This window comes from Ambystoma mexicanum, chromosome 2q, assembly GCF_040938575.1.
Source record: "Ambystoma mexicanum isolate Mex_15411 chromosome 2q, UKY_AmexF1_1, whole genome shotgun sequence".
Lineage (NCBI taxonomy): Eukaryota > Metazoa > Chordata > Amphibia > Caudata > Ambystomatidae > Ambystoma > Ambystoma mexicanum.
Window position 1 is genome coordinate 214,856,962 of NC_090924.1, and position 17,185 is coordinate 214,874,146.

A 17,185-nucleotide genomic window follows, 5' to 3' on the forward strand; every position below is an offset into this window, starting at 1 on the left:
AAAGAACACTAGCGCAAAAGACCCACCCCACAAAGACCAGAAAGAAACAGGTCAAAAGAAAGCAAAAAAACAGGCATGCAAGCGCAAGGCTAATGGATCAAGAGCCTTCTTAAGAAACATCAACTTGCCTATTGAGGAGCCGGAAGAGCCGTTACCTAAGAAGCCCAGGAGAGAAATTAACTTGTTAAGTGTATCGAAGAAAAAGTTGTACAGAAGATACCTCAAGATGAGGATTCGGTCCTGCAAAAGAAAAACGACCGGGACACAAGTGGCTATCTGAGTGATCTCATTGAAATAATTGAGGAAACCAGAGAGGAGGAGATGTGGGACGACATCAGCTTATCAGAATGACAAGAAATTGATAAGCAGTTAGATGATGACCCAACAGGAAAAGAACTAAGAACAGAGGAAGATCAGCGAGTGAATAAGCTCACTGGGAAAATAAGGAAAAAAGAAGTCGGTAAACAAAGACAGGACCGTTCTCATTATCTCAAACATGAACATCCGAATGCTATAAGGAATACATGGGACAGGCATCAAGCAAGTAGATCCCATCGATGGTCAGAACACAGAGACCGCGTCCCAAAAGATGAGAAGGAAAATGCTAAAAGGAGGCCACGGGACAAGTACCGAGAAAATCGATCCCATCGGTGGTCTAAATCGTCGTGTGAATCCCGTGACAAAAGGGCAAAAGATCTCAAAGGAAAAAAGATTGACACTAAAACTGAAGAACTACGATCAATCTCACGGGACAAGAAAAGGAGCCCGAATAATGCAACAAAAAGCAGGGACTTATTAAAACAACTAGAAGCCAGACGAATGGCTAGACGTCAAACAAGTACAGGGAATCTGCCGAGAAAAACTCCAAGATACAGGAGTCCTGAAAATTCAACGACAAAAGATCAGCAAGGGGTGAGATGGGATACCCCGGGTGAGTATGGACATTTCCACACACTAAAACTGGAACGGACCTCGAGAGATAGACGAAGGATAGTGCTGAATAGGAACAGGGTGATGTCAATACTTAAAGATCTACCAGCAAGTCGGAAAATCCACACTGATGATGTGGCAATTGTGGAATTCATTGATGAAGAAAAGCCGGACGTGGTCCTACTACACTTGACAACAAGAAAATTGAAAGATAGCTTACTGGATGTAAAGAATAACCTGGAGTCTTGGGGATATAGACTTACGGACCCAGACAATAAAAGTACCCTGAGAGAGGCAAATGCCCCCAGACCTGCCGATGATAGGGTGGAAAAAATAATAAAAACCTTAGAAAGGAAACCCATTAACACGCGGCAAGAAGAGAGGTCGAACCAAAAGTCAAGTACCAGGCAAGATCACCTGGATACGAGGGACCTTAGCTCAGAACCAGTGAGCAAAATAAACAGCTCCCGGAGGCCAACAGATAACCAACTAACAAATCTGAGATTTACGGTTGATAACTCAAGTAAGAAGACAAAACGGGCAGGAGTCAGTAATCAGACACTGACAAAAGTGGAGAGACGAGGACATACGCCCAGTATCGACCCAGAAAAAAAGCAACAATAGACCGCCCATATCGGTGTAGGAACCAAATCCCTCTTGGCCTCATGGAACACACGGGGATTCGGCCATCTATATTCGGGAGAAAGTAACTTCCTTGAGAAATATGAACTAATTTGCATACAAGAGAGCTGGATTAGAACAACTCCCGTGTGTGAAGGTTATTTGGTCTATGTAAATCCGGCACAGAAAGGACCTTTGGGAAGACCCCGGGCGGGGCTTATAACCTTAGTGAAGGATGACCGTCAACTCCAAGTCTTAGAACATCTGACGCCAAATCCGCTTCTCCAAATACTTAAAATAGTGAAAAACAGAGGACGGTATGAAAAGAGACTCCTGTTAATAAATACATACTGGAATGTCTCAGAACTAGCTACGGAAAAATATCTATCGGAGTTGACGGTGGCTCTTGACGCCTCAATGCTAGAAGACAAGGACCAACTGATTATCACATGCGGGGACCTGAATATCAAATTGCTGGATAAAAATGGCATGTTGCAAAGAAGACACAATCTCCCGAACAATGAAAAACGCTGGCTGGCAGAAATGGACATTCAAGAGTTGTCAATGTTGAATGGCCAAACAGCAGGTGATATTCCGGGAGCGGACACCTGGTTTGCGAACTCAACGAAAGCCTGCTTGGATTATTGCTTTGTCGCAAGAAATACATTGCCTTGGATAAACTCCTTTAAAGTTGTCCCACAGACTCGTAGCGACCATGCGCTCCTTGAAATTGAATTACTCTGGAAAACGGAAGAGCCGGAACATCAAAACATCCCCGAAATGGAACTATCATGGGGACGTACCAGGCTGAAAATCAAAGCAAGGACAATCCCTCAACTAGCAGTGCGGCTTACTCATAACTTTGAAGTTAACCATGAAACAGCTGAATATGGCTGCCTACTAAAGGAGTTTGAGATTAAAAAGGGATTAAATAAAAAAAAAGATTTTACGAGGAATCACGCATACAGCAAAATCCTGGTGGAAAAAAGAAGGGAACATCGTGCAGATTTGAGATATCTCCAGAAAAGCAGCCACACTAACAAAGAGGAACGTATAAGACACTGTAAACAGTCTTATAAAAATTGGCTAAAATCCACTAGGATTTGGCGAGCACAAGCAGATGCAGAGAAAATGATGGCAGCAATAACTACATCTAACTCTAGGTCCCTGTGGGAGATAATCAATAAAGGGGATGATTTTCAGTCAGCCCTGACATCCAGTAACGTCTCAAAAAAGGACTGGGTAAAGTTTTATAGTGATCTCTTTCAGGAGAAAGGACCAATAAAGACCGAGAAAAGTTCGGGGAACGAATGGCGTATTGATATCGACAGGGATGACATCCTAACAAGAATTCAAAAATTGAGCTCATCGCGAGCTGCCGGTCCAGACGGCATCTCGAATTCGATGCTGAAGGAAAACAAGGAAGAGTGGGCGGATTTTATCCTGGTACTATTCCAGCAGATATTAAAACAAGATCAATCCCACACTCTTGGAAAGAGGCCCTAATTGTACCCATATATAAAAAAGGAGACCGTAACAATCCAAGGAATTACAGGCCCATCGTCCTCCTAGATTCCATAGGAAAACTGTTTTGTTCCATCCTGCTAAGAGATCTTAAAAAGTGGGCAATTAGGGAAGGGATCCTAGACAAAAGACAAACAGCTTTCATGAGTGGCGTCGGAACATCATTGAATTTGTTCATCTTGAATATGCTAAAGATGCGGGCACTAAAACAAAAAAGAAATATTTACCTGGGCTTCGTTGATCTCGAACAGGCCTTTGATGGGATCTGTAGAGAACTGCTTTGGTCCAAACTCAGGAAATGGAATTGCCCGCAAGATCTGCTAGAGGCCATTCAGGAACTGTACATCAACACCTCAGTTCAGATAGTGGTCTCAAAAGGAGGAGATCTGACAGAGAAAATCTTAACCACCAAGGGCATAAAGCAAGGGTGCGCCCTGGCACCTTTCCTGTTTGTTTTGTACCTAGCAGACATGAAAGAATCACAGGAACACATCCGTGCATTCCCCCAGTATTTCAGGAGGAAGCCCTCTCATGGATCGTTTATGCGGACGACGTGGTATTTATGGACCAAACTCCCATCGGTCTGCAAAGACGCATGGTGGAATTCAAGTCTTATTTAAGCAAAATCCATCTGTCGGTCAACGTAAAAAAATCCATGGTCCTAATAATGCAGTCGGCACGAGGTCCTAAAATCGGGAAAAATAAAAAGGGTTTTACATGGTCATTGGACAATCAACCTCTGGAAATAGTTGACTCAACAGTTTACCTGGGGGTCAGAAAAAAAAACATCAATGAGCAGGGCCAACTAAATTTTATCAAAGAAAAGCTGATGAAACTCTCTAATCAAGCTCGAGCCCTGCACCGACGCTACGGAACCTTTTCAATGATGCCACTAATCTTATTCTACAAGCAAAAAGTAGTGGCAAGCATAACATACGGAGCTGAATCATTGTTAAATCTTCACTGGAAAACATGGGTTTTTTTCTGGAGAAGGGTACTTAGACTTCCGAACTGTCTCCCTGCATCGATAATAAGACATGAGTTGAGATTACAATCAATGGAGTCAATAGTGCTGTGGAAGGCCCTCTCGCTATTTCGAAAATGTATCCTTGATAAACCTCCCATTTCATTCGAATTACTGGTGAATAAAGAGGTAATCAATGCAGATCCGCATTTTAATGCTTGGAAACAGAACTGCTTTGAAATTCTGGAACATCATCATATCAAATTGGACACGCTAAAAGATAATCCCGAGAAAGCAAAGAAAAAAATACGAGAAAATGACTGGATAGCCACTGACAATCTAAAGAGGGAGAACACAAAGTGTTATTATATCATCTGGAAGTGCAAGGCACTGAATGATCCTCCACCTTATCTCCGAAGATTTCCCTCTTCAAAATATAGGGATCTCTTGATGAGAGTCAGATTTATCATTCTGCCAACAAGAGAAGTGCAATATTTAAGGAAACAAATTCTAATGGAAGATGCTAGTTGCCGTTTCTGCAATGCTCCGGACATATTGGAATCAGTAAAACATTGGACGCTTTCCTGTCCAGCCTTAATCGCCCGAAGGAACTTATACCTAGGAGATTGGGTGGATAACATAAATACATTGACAGATGAGGATTATTGGGGACGAGTTCTGACGGTCCAAAAACTTGGTCCGACCCTGGAAGCACTACGATTCATAGAATCGATCTTAAAAGGTCTCGAGGGTATTGATGAAGTTGAAGAGGAGGTTGATGGTGGGGCCTGGAAAAGGACAGTGACTATTTCTTGTGTCTTTGTTAAAGGTTGAAAATTTATTTAAGCAATAAAACAAAAAAAAAAACAAAAAAAATACTTTTGTTTGACAGACAACCACATTGATAAGGTTCAATGTCACAAAAGCATAAAACAATTGAAGGCTCATGTATCCAAACGGCTTGCATACGCGATGTTCTAGAAATTAGATTTTTCCTTCCAAAAGACGAAATATCCCTCGATGATGTGTTGATATTTACACTGCAAATAAAATTTCTTTTTCTAGATAATCCGACATTTGAAAATGCGCCAGAGTATGCATATAGACCTCCTTCCTTCAGCTATGAACAGGGCGGCTATGAAGAACCTTATTTTGACAGACACATTGAAATCCCACTGGAAGGTAAGATTACAATTAACACATATATGGAACCATATTGACATGTAAACAATGCTAGAATGCATATGAAAGAATATGAAATTATTGTAGAGCATTCTGTCAGTAATTTAATTTGAATGGGAATCGAATACTAGGAAGTATTCAAGTGCTTAGTTTTTATGACAATTTCTGAGGGTCTTGTCAAAGACTGAGCGATCAACAGATGACTTGCGAAATGAGTCTGACAAACAAGGTTTATTGTGATCAAAACATTGGATCAGGAGCAAAGGTGGAACTAAAATGGGATGTACCTGCTTGAACTAGAGTGAGGGTGCAAGGAGTACAAAACAAGTGCAAGGAATGTCCCTAAAGTTCAATATTTATCTGTACAAGCTCCTCCACCCTATGTTCAGAGATCCAAGTCTACAGAGTTCTCTGAGTGGGACTGCTTTTCCTGAGGCCCCTCTCTGTAGCCGTTTGTTATGAGCAATGATTCTTTGGAGATGCCGATAAAGATTGATTTCTTCCCCTTAAACCCCAAGTGGATTTTCAGTCTGTCATGATTGTATCCCCCCAACCAACATAGATGTACCATATGCTGAGCTGGTTGCTGACTCTGGTCAGTCGCAAGTCCTGCTGCCAGTTCTGGTCTTGTTGAAGCCCATCACAGACTCATCATCCTATAGAACCCATCACAGGCTCAGGGTCTCAGTGAGCCTTCCTGGCTCAGATTCTCTACAAGCCCTCCTGGCAATAGTTCTCAATAAGCATTCTTGGCTCATATTCAAAATGAGCCCTCCAGGCTGAAGTTCTCAAGGATCCCTCCTGCCACCTATTCTCAATTAGCCCTTCTGGCATCAGTTTTTAATGAGCCGTCCTAGCTCAGATTCAGAATGAGGGTTCCTGGCTTAGATTCATAATGGGTCCACCTGGCTCCAGTTCTCATTAAGCCCTACTAATGTTGGGAAGGATAATCTGAAGGCGCTTTAGGGTAAGGTGAATCCCATGAAGACACTTGTGATGTTCCAGGGATGAGGGCTGCATGCTAAGAGATCCTGCACGGACACAATACTATGCGAAATGTAGATGCTTAGAATTAATGCACGCATTTAAACAGGCACCATTTTGTAATTATGTTAGAAACATTCAGGCCTGAATGGCTGCGCAGTAGACACAGACCGCAAACCTAACGAAGAAACCTGAATGGGCCCAGGTGCTGATGAGAGACAGACCCACACTGTTAGCCTCCAAATAAACTCTCCTTTGTTCTACAAATGTTGCCAAATAAATGTTATCCCAAGAAGGAATGTGCCATCCAACTCCTTCTCCTTCATCCTAGACCTTTTCCTTTGTCATAGCCCATCTAGTTCAAACTTCTCCATCATCTTTCTGCATAGTCCTTCCCCTTCATCATAGTCCTTCTTATTTGTAGTCCTTCATCCTAGTCCTTCTCCTTCATCACATATTGTTGTCCTAGTTTTCATTACTGTCCTCTGTCTAAGTCCTTTGTTGGAGTCATTCACCTTCATCATAGTCCTTCCCCTTCATCATAGTCCTTCACCTTTCTCCTAACCATTCACCATAGTCCTTCTCCTCCATCATAGTGCCTTGGTCCAGTCCTTCTCCTTCACCATGGCCCTTCATCTTAGCTATTCTTCTAAATCAAAGTCTTTCATCCTATTTGTTGGTCTTCTTTATAGCCCTTTGTTTTAGTCCTTCACCTTTGTCTTAATCCTGCATCATGGAATCGCTTAAAGACTGTCTCCTTCATAATAGTCATTATGCTTCCTCACTGTCTCCAGAGCTCTGGTTCTCTCTAGGCTGGACTATTGTAAAAGCCTCCTTTTAAATCGGCCCGCTTCTACTCTCCGCCCTCAGCAACTTATCCAGAACAGGACTGCGAGACTTGTCCTTGGCCTCAAGCCCAGGGATTGTATCTCTCCAGGATTGAAATCTCTGCACTGGCTCCCAGTGGCTGCGAGGATTAGGTTCAAAACCCTCTGCATCGTTCACAAGGCCTCTGGGGCCTCAATACCTTCAACTCTCTCTTCCTAAATATCTTCCTTCTCGAGCTCTTCGCTCATCTGCCTCCAACTCCCTCAGGGTCAGTCGCTTCTCCAAGCAACGAGTTGGTGGTAGATCTCTTTCTTCGGCTGGTGCCTCCCTCTGAAACAACCTCCCTGCCTCCCTTAAACTGGAGGAGAACCATCTCCGGTTCCGGAAGCACCTCAAAACCTTTCTCTTTGCTTCTGCCTTTTCTCCTCCTCTCCTCTGCTGACCTCCTGGCTGTAACCGGAACGGCACTGGCTACCTGGACACTCTCTGATCTCGGGCCCAGGTCCTTCCTCCACTAGCGTCACACACCTGCACTGCCCACCTGGCAACCCCCGTACTTGGGGACTGTTCTGTATCCCTACAGTCCCCCTACCAGCCCTTGACACCTGATGCCTGCACTTACCCATGCACTTGCCACATGCTGGCCGTTTATTTACTTATTGTTATCATCTTTCCCATGTACTGGGTAATTGGGGATCAATGTGTGTTTTAACATTATAATTGATGCCATTCTGGATGGTACAGAGATCAAAAGTCTTCTAATCGATTTCCATAGCAGGGTGTTTACGCTCCTGGCTTCATATCTCGGCTGCTGATACAAAATATTAGAAGCACTTAATAAGCCAGCGGAGGCTAAAAGCTCACAAAATATAGTAATGTTATGAAATGTAAAAGGCAGTGAAAAGCTGAAAAAGGCAAACTCATGGCCTTTACAAATGTATGTTAGTATTTGTAGAGCAAAGAGGCGTAATGCATGTCCCCCGTACCCAGAATTCATCTACCTCTCCCGAAAATACTTGTTTTTAATTTTTGTTTAGGATCGTTTAATAATTGTTTTTTCAGCTACCACAAAAAATGAATGCTACGTATCTTTTCCGTAGGCAATGAAACTCTAATCCGGAGACGTAACAAGCCCCAGAGTACACTTCCACTGGCCCTAGTGGACGATTGCAACAGCGTTGGCACTGCCGCCATTATTGAACAAGGTAGGCCAACTATGCGTTTGCACTTTAGTGTATGTTTTCTGAATTGAGATCTTGTCAAAACTGGACTGGGAGTAGAAAGTTGAATTAAACTGGCGTGAAACTCGTGCGTAAAATTGGTAAGCATAGTTCCAACGCCTATTATAGCTCGCTGGAGGATTTTAATGGATTTTGCTTGTGGAGCGGAGCCATACATTGGAATTCACATTTACAACTCTCCACCTGCCAAAACCGAATGCTTCTTTGCCAGCTTGAAGTTTTCATGCAGGCCTAAATGTATCTGATTCCTGTGGTGTTAAAAGCTTGTGGATTCCTGTATTGGGAATCCTAGAGGAATCCATTGTAAATTGCTCCAGCCATTCATATATGGCAGAGGCGTTTGCACTTATTTGCACTAGGGAGTCCAAATAATAAAATAGGCCCAGGACTACCAGAGTGTGCATGCATTTTTTGCACTTTCAGTGCAAACAATGACACTTGCATGGAGGGGACAGCAGTCGCACAAGAGCACATATTTTTTAAAACCCCTCTTTTCAAATTGCATGGCACCTAAAATGAGCCTCTATGCGTCCCTATTGGAAGCTTATCCTTTGAGCTCTTAAATGTGTAGTCTCCTTCCCGGCCTTCCTTTGCAAACCTCTGCATGCATGACTCAGTGTACATCAGAACTCGTAATGTGGTTTAACCTTTCACATTACACTCAGAAAACAGCCACGTTTAACTACTTCGCCTCAATCGATATATAGGGCCTCATTACGAGGTGGGCGGTAAGGGGTTAACGGCGCCGTTAAAGGTGCCGGAGCCGTTAACCCCTTACCGCCGTATTACAAGGTCCGCTCGTGGGACCCGCTCTGGCCGCCTGGTTTTACCAGACGTCCTTACCGGGTCCCGCGAGCAGCCCAGTATGCTAACAACGGGCCCGTCATTGACGGGCCCGTTGTTAGCATGCTCCCCATTCCCATTGAGCCCTATGGGAGCTCAAATGAGAATGAGGATGGTCCGGGTTCCCTGAATGGGGAAATACCGGGCCCTCCAAGGTCGGAATGGCCCGGCATTTCCCCATTCAGGGAAACCGGACCTGGACCCGAGTTTGGAGGCAGCCATGCCCTTATTAAGGGCATGGCTGCCTCCAAACTCGTAATGAGGCCCATAGTGTTTTATTCAACACATTATCAAATGGAGTACATAGATTTTCTGCAGACCTCCCCCCTTCCTACACATTTTAAACCAGGGTATGTTGGCATGCTTCCCCAGTGATGATTGTCCACTTTACTGGCTATTATGATTCTAAGCATTCTGAAAATCACACTCTTCTAAAAACATGAATACTTTACCGCCTATAAAATGCCAGTCCATCAGTGGGACATTTTTAATCGCCCGTGGCTTTGAAGAAATTCAGTATGCAGCGATAAACTGTGGGCTGACATAACACTGCTAATTTTAATTTTTTTTTTGATTGAATTTTTGTTTAGCGTTGACCCTACCCAGAGAATCTCAGAGCGCCTCACATGAGTCAAAGTGGAAGTTCAAAAAAGAAGTACGAAATGTTTTCAGGAATGGAAAGGATAGGAAGATTAGGATTAACAAGTGATAGCAGTGGAGGAGGGCACGGTTATTTGTGGAGAAAAGGGTATGTTTTGAGGCTCCTTCTGAAAGGCGCGATGGAGGGTGCAATGCGAATGTGAAGAGGTGTCATGCTCCATGCCCTGGGTGCCCAGTGGCTAAATGCTTGTTTTTGTGTGCATGTGAGTTTGCAGAGTGGAATGTGTAGAAGGCTAACTTGGCAAACATGCAGCAGGTGACCAGTGAGGGCTTAAATCCGAAAAGCAGAAGCACAAAAGCAGCCCCCCCCCGGAGGAGGCGAGGCTTGTACTGCTTCCTAAAACTCCAATTCGGGAGGCACGTTGCACTGCATGGATGCTGGACCATGACTTCCCTGCTGCATGGAACGTGTTTTGCTGTACAGAGCTGCCACTGTATGGAGAGCCAGAACTCACTGGCATCATCAAGTCACCAGATTGCTTTTTGCCGCGAGCGGTGGGGTGGATCGTTCCACACCCATCAGAATAATCCCATAGCATGCCACACTCCAAGCTGTGTTTGATACCATTTCGAGTAATGCTGATCTTCTTAGGTCCATGATGCTCCCTTTAAGGAGTTGGGGGGGGGCGGGGTGAGACCAACCAGCTGGTTAGAAATGTGTGGTGATGGATATTGACCAGGTTATCCTTGGGTCAGGGGAGGGATCCAGGGTGTATTGGGCTTAACGGTTGAACTGGAGGAGAAATGGTTCACTGCCCTAGCCATTCCCCCCTATGCTCTCCCTCATACTGCTCCCAAGTGCTACATAGTCCTACTGTATCCCATCCTGTTTTCATTCAGAAGATACCCTGGCATTATCCTGTCTACACTCCACAACGTACCCTAAACCTCTTGGTCCTGCCTCCTTAAAGGTAACTGCCAGCTATGGTTAAGTCTAACGCACATTCCGAATGTCCACCAGGCTATGAAAGGCAGAAACAACGTTTGCAATTCTCGTTAAATGTGCTGGAGGCTGTTTGCTGACACCAAGTGCCTCACATTATGACAAATGGTGAATCATGTGTCAGCCGATATTACAAATGTCCATTACATGTACAGTATCAGAAGTGTCCTTCGCAGTGCTACCTCCCGCATGAAAAGTCTCTAATAATAATACAACCACATAATGCCCAAACTCATCAAACTTCATTGCTCCCATTACAAGCACAGCTCCGCTTTAAAGCCAGCTTCATCATATAGAAAGCCTACACCATGCACAGTTCATCCTACCTGGCAGACAAATTCACGATCTGCAGTGGCCAGTGCATCACCAGCCAGGATATGGCAAAATTAGCAGCAGAATTGCGGAAAAGAGCACCCTCCACACTCTGTGAGCTACACCTCCAGTAATCCACCCAGTATTCCTGTGAAAACCACCCTTCACAGCCTACTATCCTACCCCCCGTACTCCCTTTACACACTTTTACATGGTCCCCCTTAACTCCAAATGTAACTGAAATAAATGCCCGTAGCCTTGTAATGTAAGACTGTGACTCCTGTAATTCCTGCAGTAGCCGGCAATAACGTATTTTGTGAACGCAAACATATATTGAAGAAACTAGTTTTGTGGCGCTAATATAAACAAAACAGTACAGAAGAATATAATACAATACAGACCTAATGTATGATGACACAAACCATAAACACCTAAGCAATATCAATCAAGTGAAATTTCAAAGCAGCACATCACAACAGTTTCAGGTGGAAGCCTACATTGCTGGACCAGAGACTCAATACACTTAAAACCACCCAGCAAAGGACATTTCCTAACATTTAAAGGAAGAGCATTGTGTGGACTTTGAATGGCTTGCCGCTCAATCAGATGTTCTGAAGCCTGACCTCTTTTAGCCTTGCTGGCAGGCCTGGCCTGATCACAAGGTTCTTCTAAGATGGAGTAAGTTAGATGACTAAAACTGAGCAGACCCATTTACCATCATCCAGATAAAAACAAGACAACTGAATGGTTAAAGGAATAGTGTGCTCTAAAATATTATTGCCTTAAAAGATGGGCAATAGTCTAAAACTACTTTAAACATATTTTCAATGAAATTTCCTATGTAAACCTTTGAGCAAACAATGCTCAAAGCGTTACATGCGAGCATCCATTTTGCCATTTCAGGCAGCCTCCTCAGCTCTGCCCTGGTGGCACTAAAAGAGCAGCAAAAACCTCCTACTGGGAGCTTTTGCTTACTGCAGCCAGAGCAGAGCCGCATGAGCTGAGGAGGCTGCCTTCACTTTCATTTTACATTTTCGGTGCTCCCCAAGCCCAGGGAAGCACAGAACACGTAAAATGAAGGCAAAAAACAAAGGAGGGAGCCCAGGAGGCTCAAACTGAAAACTATTGCAGGCAGAAACACCGCAGCATTTGAAATCACAACCGCATTGTGTTTCTGCCTGCAGCGGCGTTCATTTTGAGTCTCCTGGTCGACCCCGAGGGAGCCCAGGAGACTCAAAGTGAAAGCCACAACGGTTGTATTTAAAAACGCTGTTTTTTCTTTCTAAGTTTCTCGGTCTCCCCCGGCTCGGAGGAGTGCGAGAAACTTAGAAAGAAAACTGCAGCGTTTTTAAATACACAACGTTGTATTTATTTTTGCGGTAGGGCTCCAAGCTGAAGCCACCACAAACTTAAATACAACGTTTTAAAAGCTGCAGTTTTCTTTCAAAGTTTTCTGGGCTCCTGCAGCCTGGAAAACATAGAAAGAAAACTGCAGCTAGTGCTTATTTAAAAAAAGAAATAAGCACTTACCCAGATTCAGCTTTCCTGCCTGCAGTCTCTGGTCTCCGGCACCAATGAAGCGAAAGCCACCCAGTTGTAGCTTTTGTTTATTACAGCTGGCTGGCTTCTGCTTCATTAGTCCTGCAAGGGCAAGCACAGGAGGCATCAATTTCACAAAATGGATGCCTCCTAGTGCTTCACATTTTTGAGTTTGAGCTTCATTTGCTCAATACTTTACATAGGGACTTTGTTTAAAAATATTTTTTAGATATATTTTTGATTATGGGCCATCTTTTTAGCCAATAATATTTTAGAGCACACTATTCCTTTAAGATATTCCCTATTCAACTAACCGTGAGCATGAAAGATAAATAGTCAATAAATTGCGCAGTTCTGCACCACATGTAGTTTAGCAGGAGATTTCTTACAAGTGCCAGATAAATAGTATTGCAATCTAGACAAAATTGCCTGGACCATGCGAAGCAAGGGACTAACCCTTCTGATATTGTAGCTATGGTTATGAGCTACCCTGACAACTGCATAAACCTGGGGACCGGAGAGCTGGCCTATCGCATCCAGATTCCTAACTGACTCGACTGGGACTGGCACTTGCCTAGATGGTCTGGCCAGTGAAAGGGGCGGACTTCTGGGACACTTCAGTCAAAAAGCAGGACCTCTGACTTATCTCCATTCAGGAAAGACAGTTGTCCTGCATCCACCGCTGGATCAACCACAGACATTCAGGCCCCCCCTCCAGATCCAACGAATTACCATGGAAATCGAGAAGGACCTGGGTATCAGCATATAGTTGGCATGGTAGACCAAAGTCCTCAATCACCTAGAACAAAGGAAAGAGACAGATAATAAATAAAAGGGGTGAAAGAGTTGATCCCTGAGGACTTCTCAGGAACGAAAAGCAAAGGCAAGGTGTAAATGCCACTCACTCTGTCTGTCCTTCTAGGAAAAGATTAATTCATGAGACAACGCTTAATCAACTGCATATGACCCACGCAGTGGATCGCAATCTCATTACTCATAAGGCTGCTGATACGTCTAATAAAAAGAAAGCAGTGGGCATACCCACTGACTCTACTATTCCCAAGATAAATACCCATGCAATCCTGTGGGATTTGAACAGACACTACTGTGTTTAGATGCCTCTTCCCAGGCGGGTTGTGAAGCATGATACATCTCCTTTCATTTCCACATACATTTCCATTACGTCTGTCACCCAGGTTGAGCAATTGTTCCCACATCAGGAGGCCAGTAGCTTCTGTACTTGTTGTTCCATTGAAGCCCAATTTCGAATCTATTTTCCAAAGCTATCGAATCCCTAAAAGTAAAGATTTTAGATACAAAACAATCAGCTAGTTAGTCACACAATAGATGTGCTGGCATGGCCTAAGTTAACCTAATTTTTGGTCAATTTTAAACTGTCAGCACTATTGACCTAAACCACCGAAATTCGGGTGGAAGAATAAGCTTTGTTTGCCACAAGAATGGCCTTTTTTGTAGCACATACAGTGATTCCTGCACCTGGCCTTATCATCAAGAGATTGAGATTCCCTCTGCGCGTCTTCCAGGAGCCCACCTTCCCTCTGTAAGCAAAGAGAATTGTTAGTGAACCAGGGATTACAAATAAATGTAGGTAACTCGAAAACAAATAAGTGCTGCAAGGTTATCTAGGACTGAAGTAACATTCTCATTCAATTGAGATAAAAGTAAAGCAGGCGAATCCATTAGAATCCACCCAGTTTGAACAGCCTTATAATTTTCACATGACTCTCTTGCGTCTCCAATCTAGGTTAATACTCCACAGATACCCAAAATAAAATGAAAATAAATCCCTGGGCGCGAAGGGTGTGGGGTGGTCTGTTTCAGACTCTGCTTGGCCCAGGAGGGCCACCATACTCAAAGCACCGGGCTGCAGGCCACGTTCCCTTCTTAATTCTATAGCCGCATCTCCCACCAAGGCCCACTGCCGGGGGGCAAACGGCACGGAGTGGTATATTCCAGACTCTGCTTGTCACAGGACGGCCACCATACTCGCAGGACCGGACTGCAGGCCACACCCCTTCTAAATTCTACAGCCACATCTTCCGCCGCCAGGGCCGAAGCCCACCGGGGGGCCAATGGCACGGGGTGTTGCGCTCCACAGGGGTGTTCCGCATTGGCAGGGCGAGAGGCGCAGGGAGCGCATGGGGCCAACACTCATGAATCCTGGGGGAGCATAAAACTGGAGCCACTGGTCAACTGCAGAAACGCATCACAAGGTGAGACTACCCCTTGCCTCCCCTGTACCGTTAGTTGCCCTGTAACCATGCAAGTCTGTGTAGAGCCCCGACTAAAGATTCAGACTGTGAGGCGCAAAATGGCTAGGGGGCGTTTTCCACCTGCTGCAAACTCTCATATTGACCCTGCATCCAAGGGAAAAAGCTGCAGCCTCACCACAGAGGCGTAGGCAGGGTAGGGCCTGAGGGGAAGGCCCACCCAAAATCTGTAAATGCCCACTCAGCAGCACTGTGTGGGCATTTATAGATATTTTTGTCAGTGCAGTAGGCCCAACTACATTAGCATCAGGCCCCATTTGCTAGACAATCCTGGCTACACCTCTGCCTCACCATGATTACGGGAGAAGCGTATACTCTCATCAAGGAAATCCAACAGTTTCTAGGGTTCGGCTAGAATTCCTGGAAGGGGCTAATGGGTAACACGACAACACAGGCAACCGAGGCAATAATTGTGATAAACCTGGCTGCTGCTGGCCCTAGAACCTTTAATTCTCTGCTCGCTCCTGTGTGGTTATTCCCCAGCAAACACGTGCTATGACCAGCCAAGAGGCAGAGCCAGGGTGGTGGTTGACGCAGGTAGAAACAGCGATGGCCCATACCCCTGGCCAACTGCTATCTCAGCCAATGGGGGAGGGGAGCTTTTGCTGTGGAAAGCTTGAAGGGCAACTATGTGGCCTCTGAAATCCCGACCCCGTCTGGCCCTAAGAATGTGGCAAAGGAAGTATTCTCATTATCACCATCGCCGCCTGTGTGCAAATGCCCCCTGAATCCAGGGAATTAATGGCATCAGCGGTTGGGGCAGAAGGGGTCGATGGCATTAGCAGGAATGGGAATGAGCAGGGTTGGGGGCTGGCCATGGGGGTGGCCATGAACCCAGGAAACAGACTCTTGGCCTTCCTTCCTCTACCAGTAATCCCTAATTGCCCGGTCCCCTCTTTCCTGTCCTCATCTGGCCCATTCTCCCGGGAGGAACACACAGACCATGGCGGTGAATGCAAACTTTTTTATGGCCGAACTAACAGAGATAAAAAAGCTCCTGTTGGTCTTAATTGAAGTCCAAGTGAGAGGGGCAAGGGGTGGAAATGGGGGGACACCTTCTGGCTTGGCATCCAATAAGGGGCCCTATAGTCTAGCAGTGGTCCCCAAAACACTTGCCAGCAAAACCTCTTTAGCTGCAAATAAAGACAGTGGTCGAATTGAGCGGGAGCGGTCAGGAGCGGTGCTCCTATACTTTTTTAAATTACCTTGTACAGCTCCTATACTTTTATTCTAAAAAGAAACCGTTCCGGAATGGTTTTGTTTTAAAATGAAAGTGTAGGAAGACGCTGCAACTTGCACGTTCAGTGCACTGCACTGAACGTTCCCTTGACCAGCAGGTGCAAGTGTTAGGGGGGTGTATTGTGTGTGGGAGGGGTTGTGGCAATGGGGTTTGTGGGGACCAGGGGCAGGCCTGCAGGGAACATAGTTCCACTACTTCTTTTCGTACACTTCAACCACTGAATAAAGACAATGGTTCCCCAGCAGATTACAGCAATAATGCACCCCAATCCGTGATCCTGCAAAATAGTAATGTGCCCACTCCAAGCTCATGGACTCGAGTTAGTCAGCTTCCACGTTAGCCCACACATAGGGAAGCCATTAACCGACCAAGTGCCAACATGATGTCTGCATCAAGGGAAGTCGGAGTTGCCAATGCTGAGGGTAACATTAGCCCAAATGAGAACTACTGTAGTGCACCCAGATCAGGGACTGGGGAAAGCTTGAACAATAACAAAGAACATGGGGGCACAAGGAGGGGCACAGTATTCCTGCATGGGGTACCAAAGCTGCACTCCAACCTAAAAGATCCAAGGGATGCAGTCTTCAATACATCTATGCACTGGCTACGTATAGTGGCGGGATTGTTGTTTTGCAACCCGAGAATCAATTATGACCTATTCTAGACTCTGCTATGAGGGTGACTCAACTAGAGACTCAGTGAAGTTGTTATTTAGAGACCATAGATGTGCCTATGGTGTATTGAGCAGCCACTTGAATTATGGTCATAACTCTCACAGTTACATTTATATTGGTCGCCATTCCCCCAGTAGTATCACTGACCTGCCTGGAAATAACTGTATTAATTCTATCCTGACTGGAACAAACACTATCCCACTGGGAACCTAACCTAAACCATATCACTGAAGATGTGGTGATATCATACTGTAGTTAAAGAGTGTGTAGACCAACATTGTAACAATTTAGGATTGGTGTGGTTTAGACTTTGTCTTGCATCATTTCTACTGGTCCTTTCTCCTATAGATTTACTAGGTGGGCCCCCGGCAGCCTGTGCATGGCTCTGAGAAAAAAGAATTCTGATGCT

The 17,185-nt window shown here is 44.9% G+C and overlaps 1 protein-coding gene across 3 annotated transcripts in view; it reads left to right on the top strand.

The window, feature by feature from the left end:
- Positions 1-17,185, top strand: part of TMC5 (transmembrane channel like 5) — a 662,848-nt gene that overhangs the window by 243,735 nt on the left and 401,928 nt on the right. For all 3 annotated transcript variants that reach the window (XM_069647144.1, XM_069647145.1, XM_069647146.1), the window contains exons 5-6: positions 5,105-5,221; positions 8,134-8,238. In XM_069647144.1, the coding sequence (XP_069503245.1) occupies positions 5,105-5,221; positions 8,134-8,238 (222 nt within the window). The remainder of the gene's footprint in view (positions 1-5,104; positions 5,222-8,133; positions 8,239-17,185) is intronic.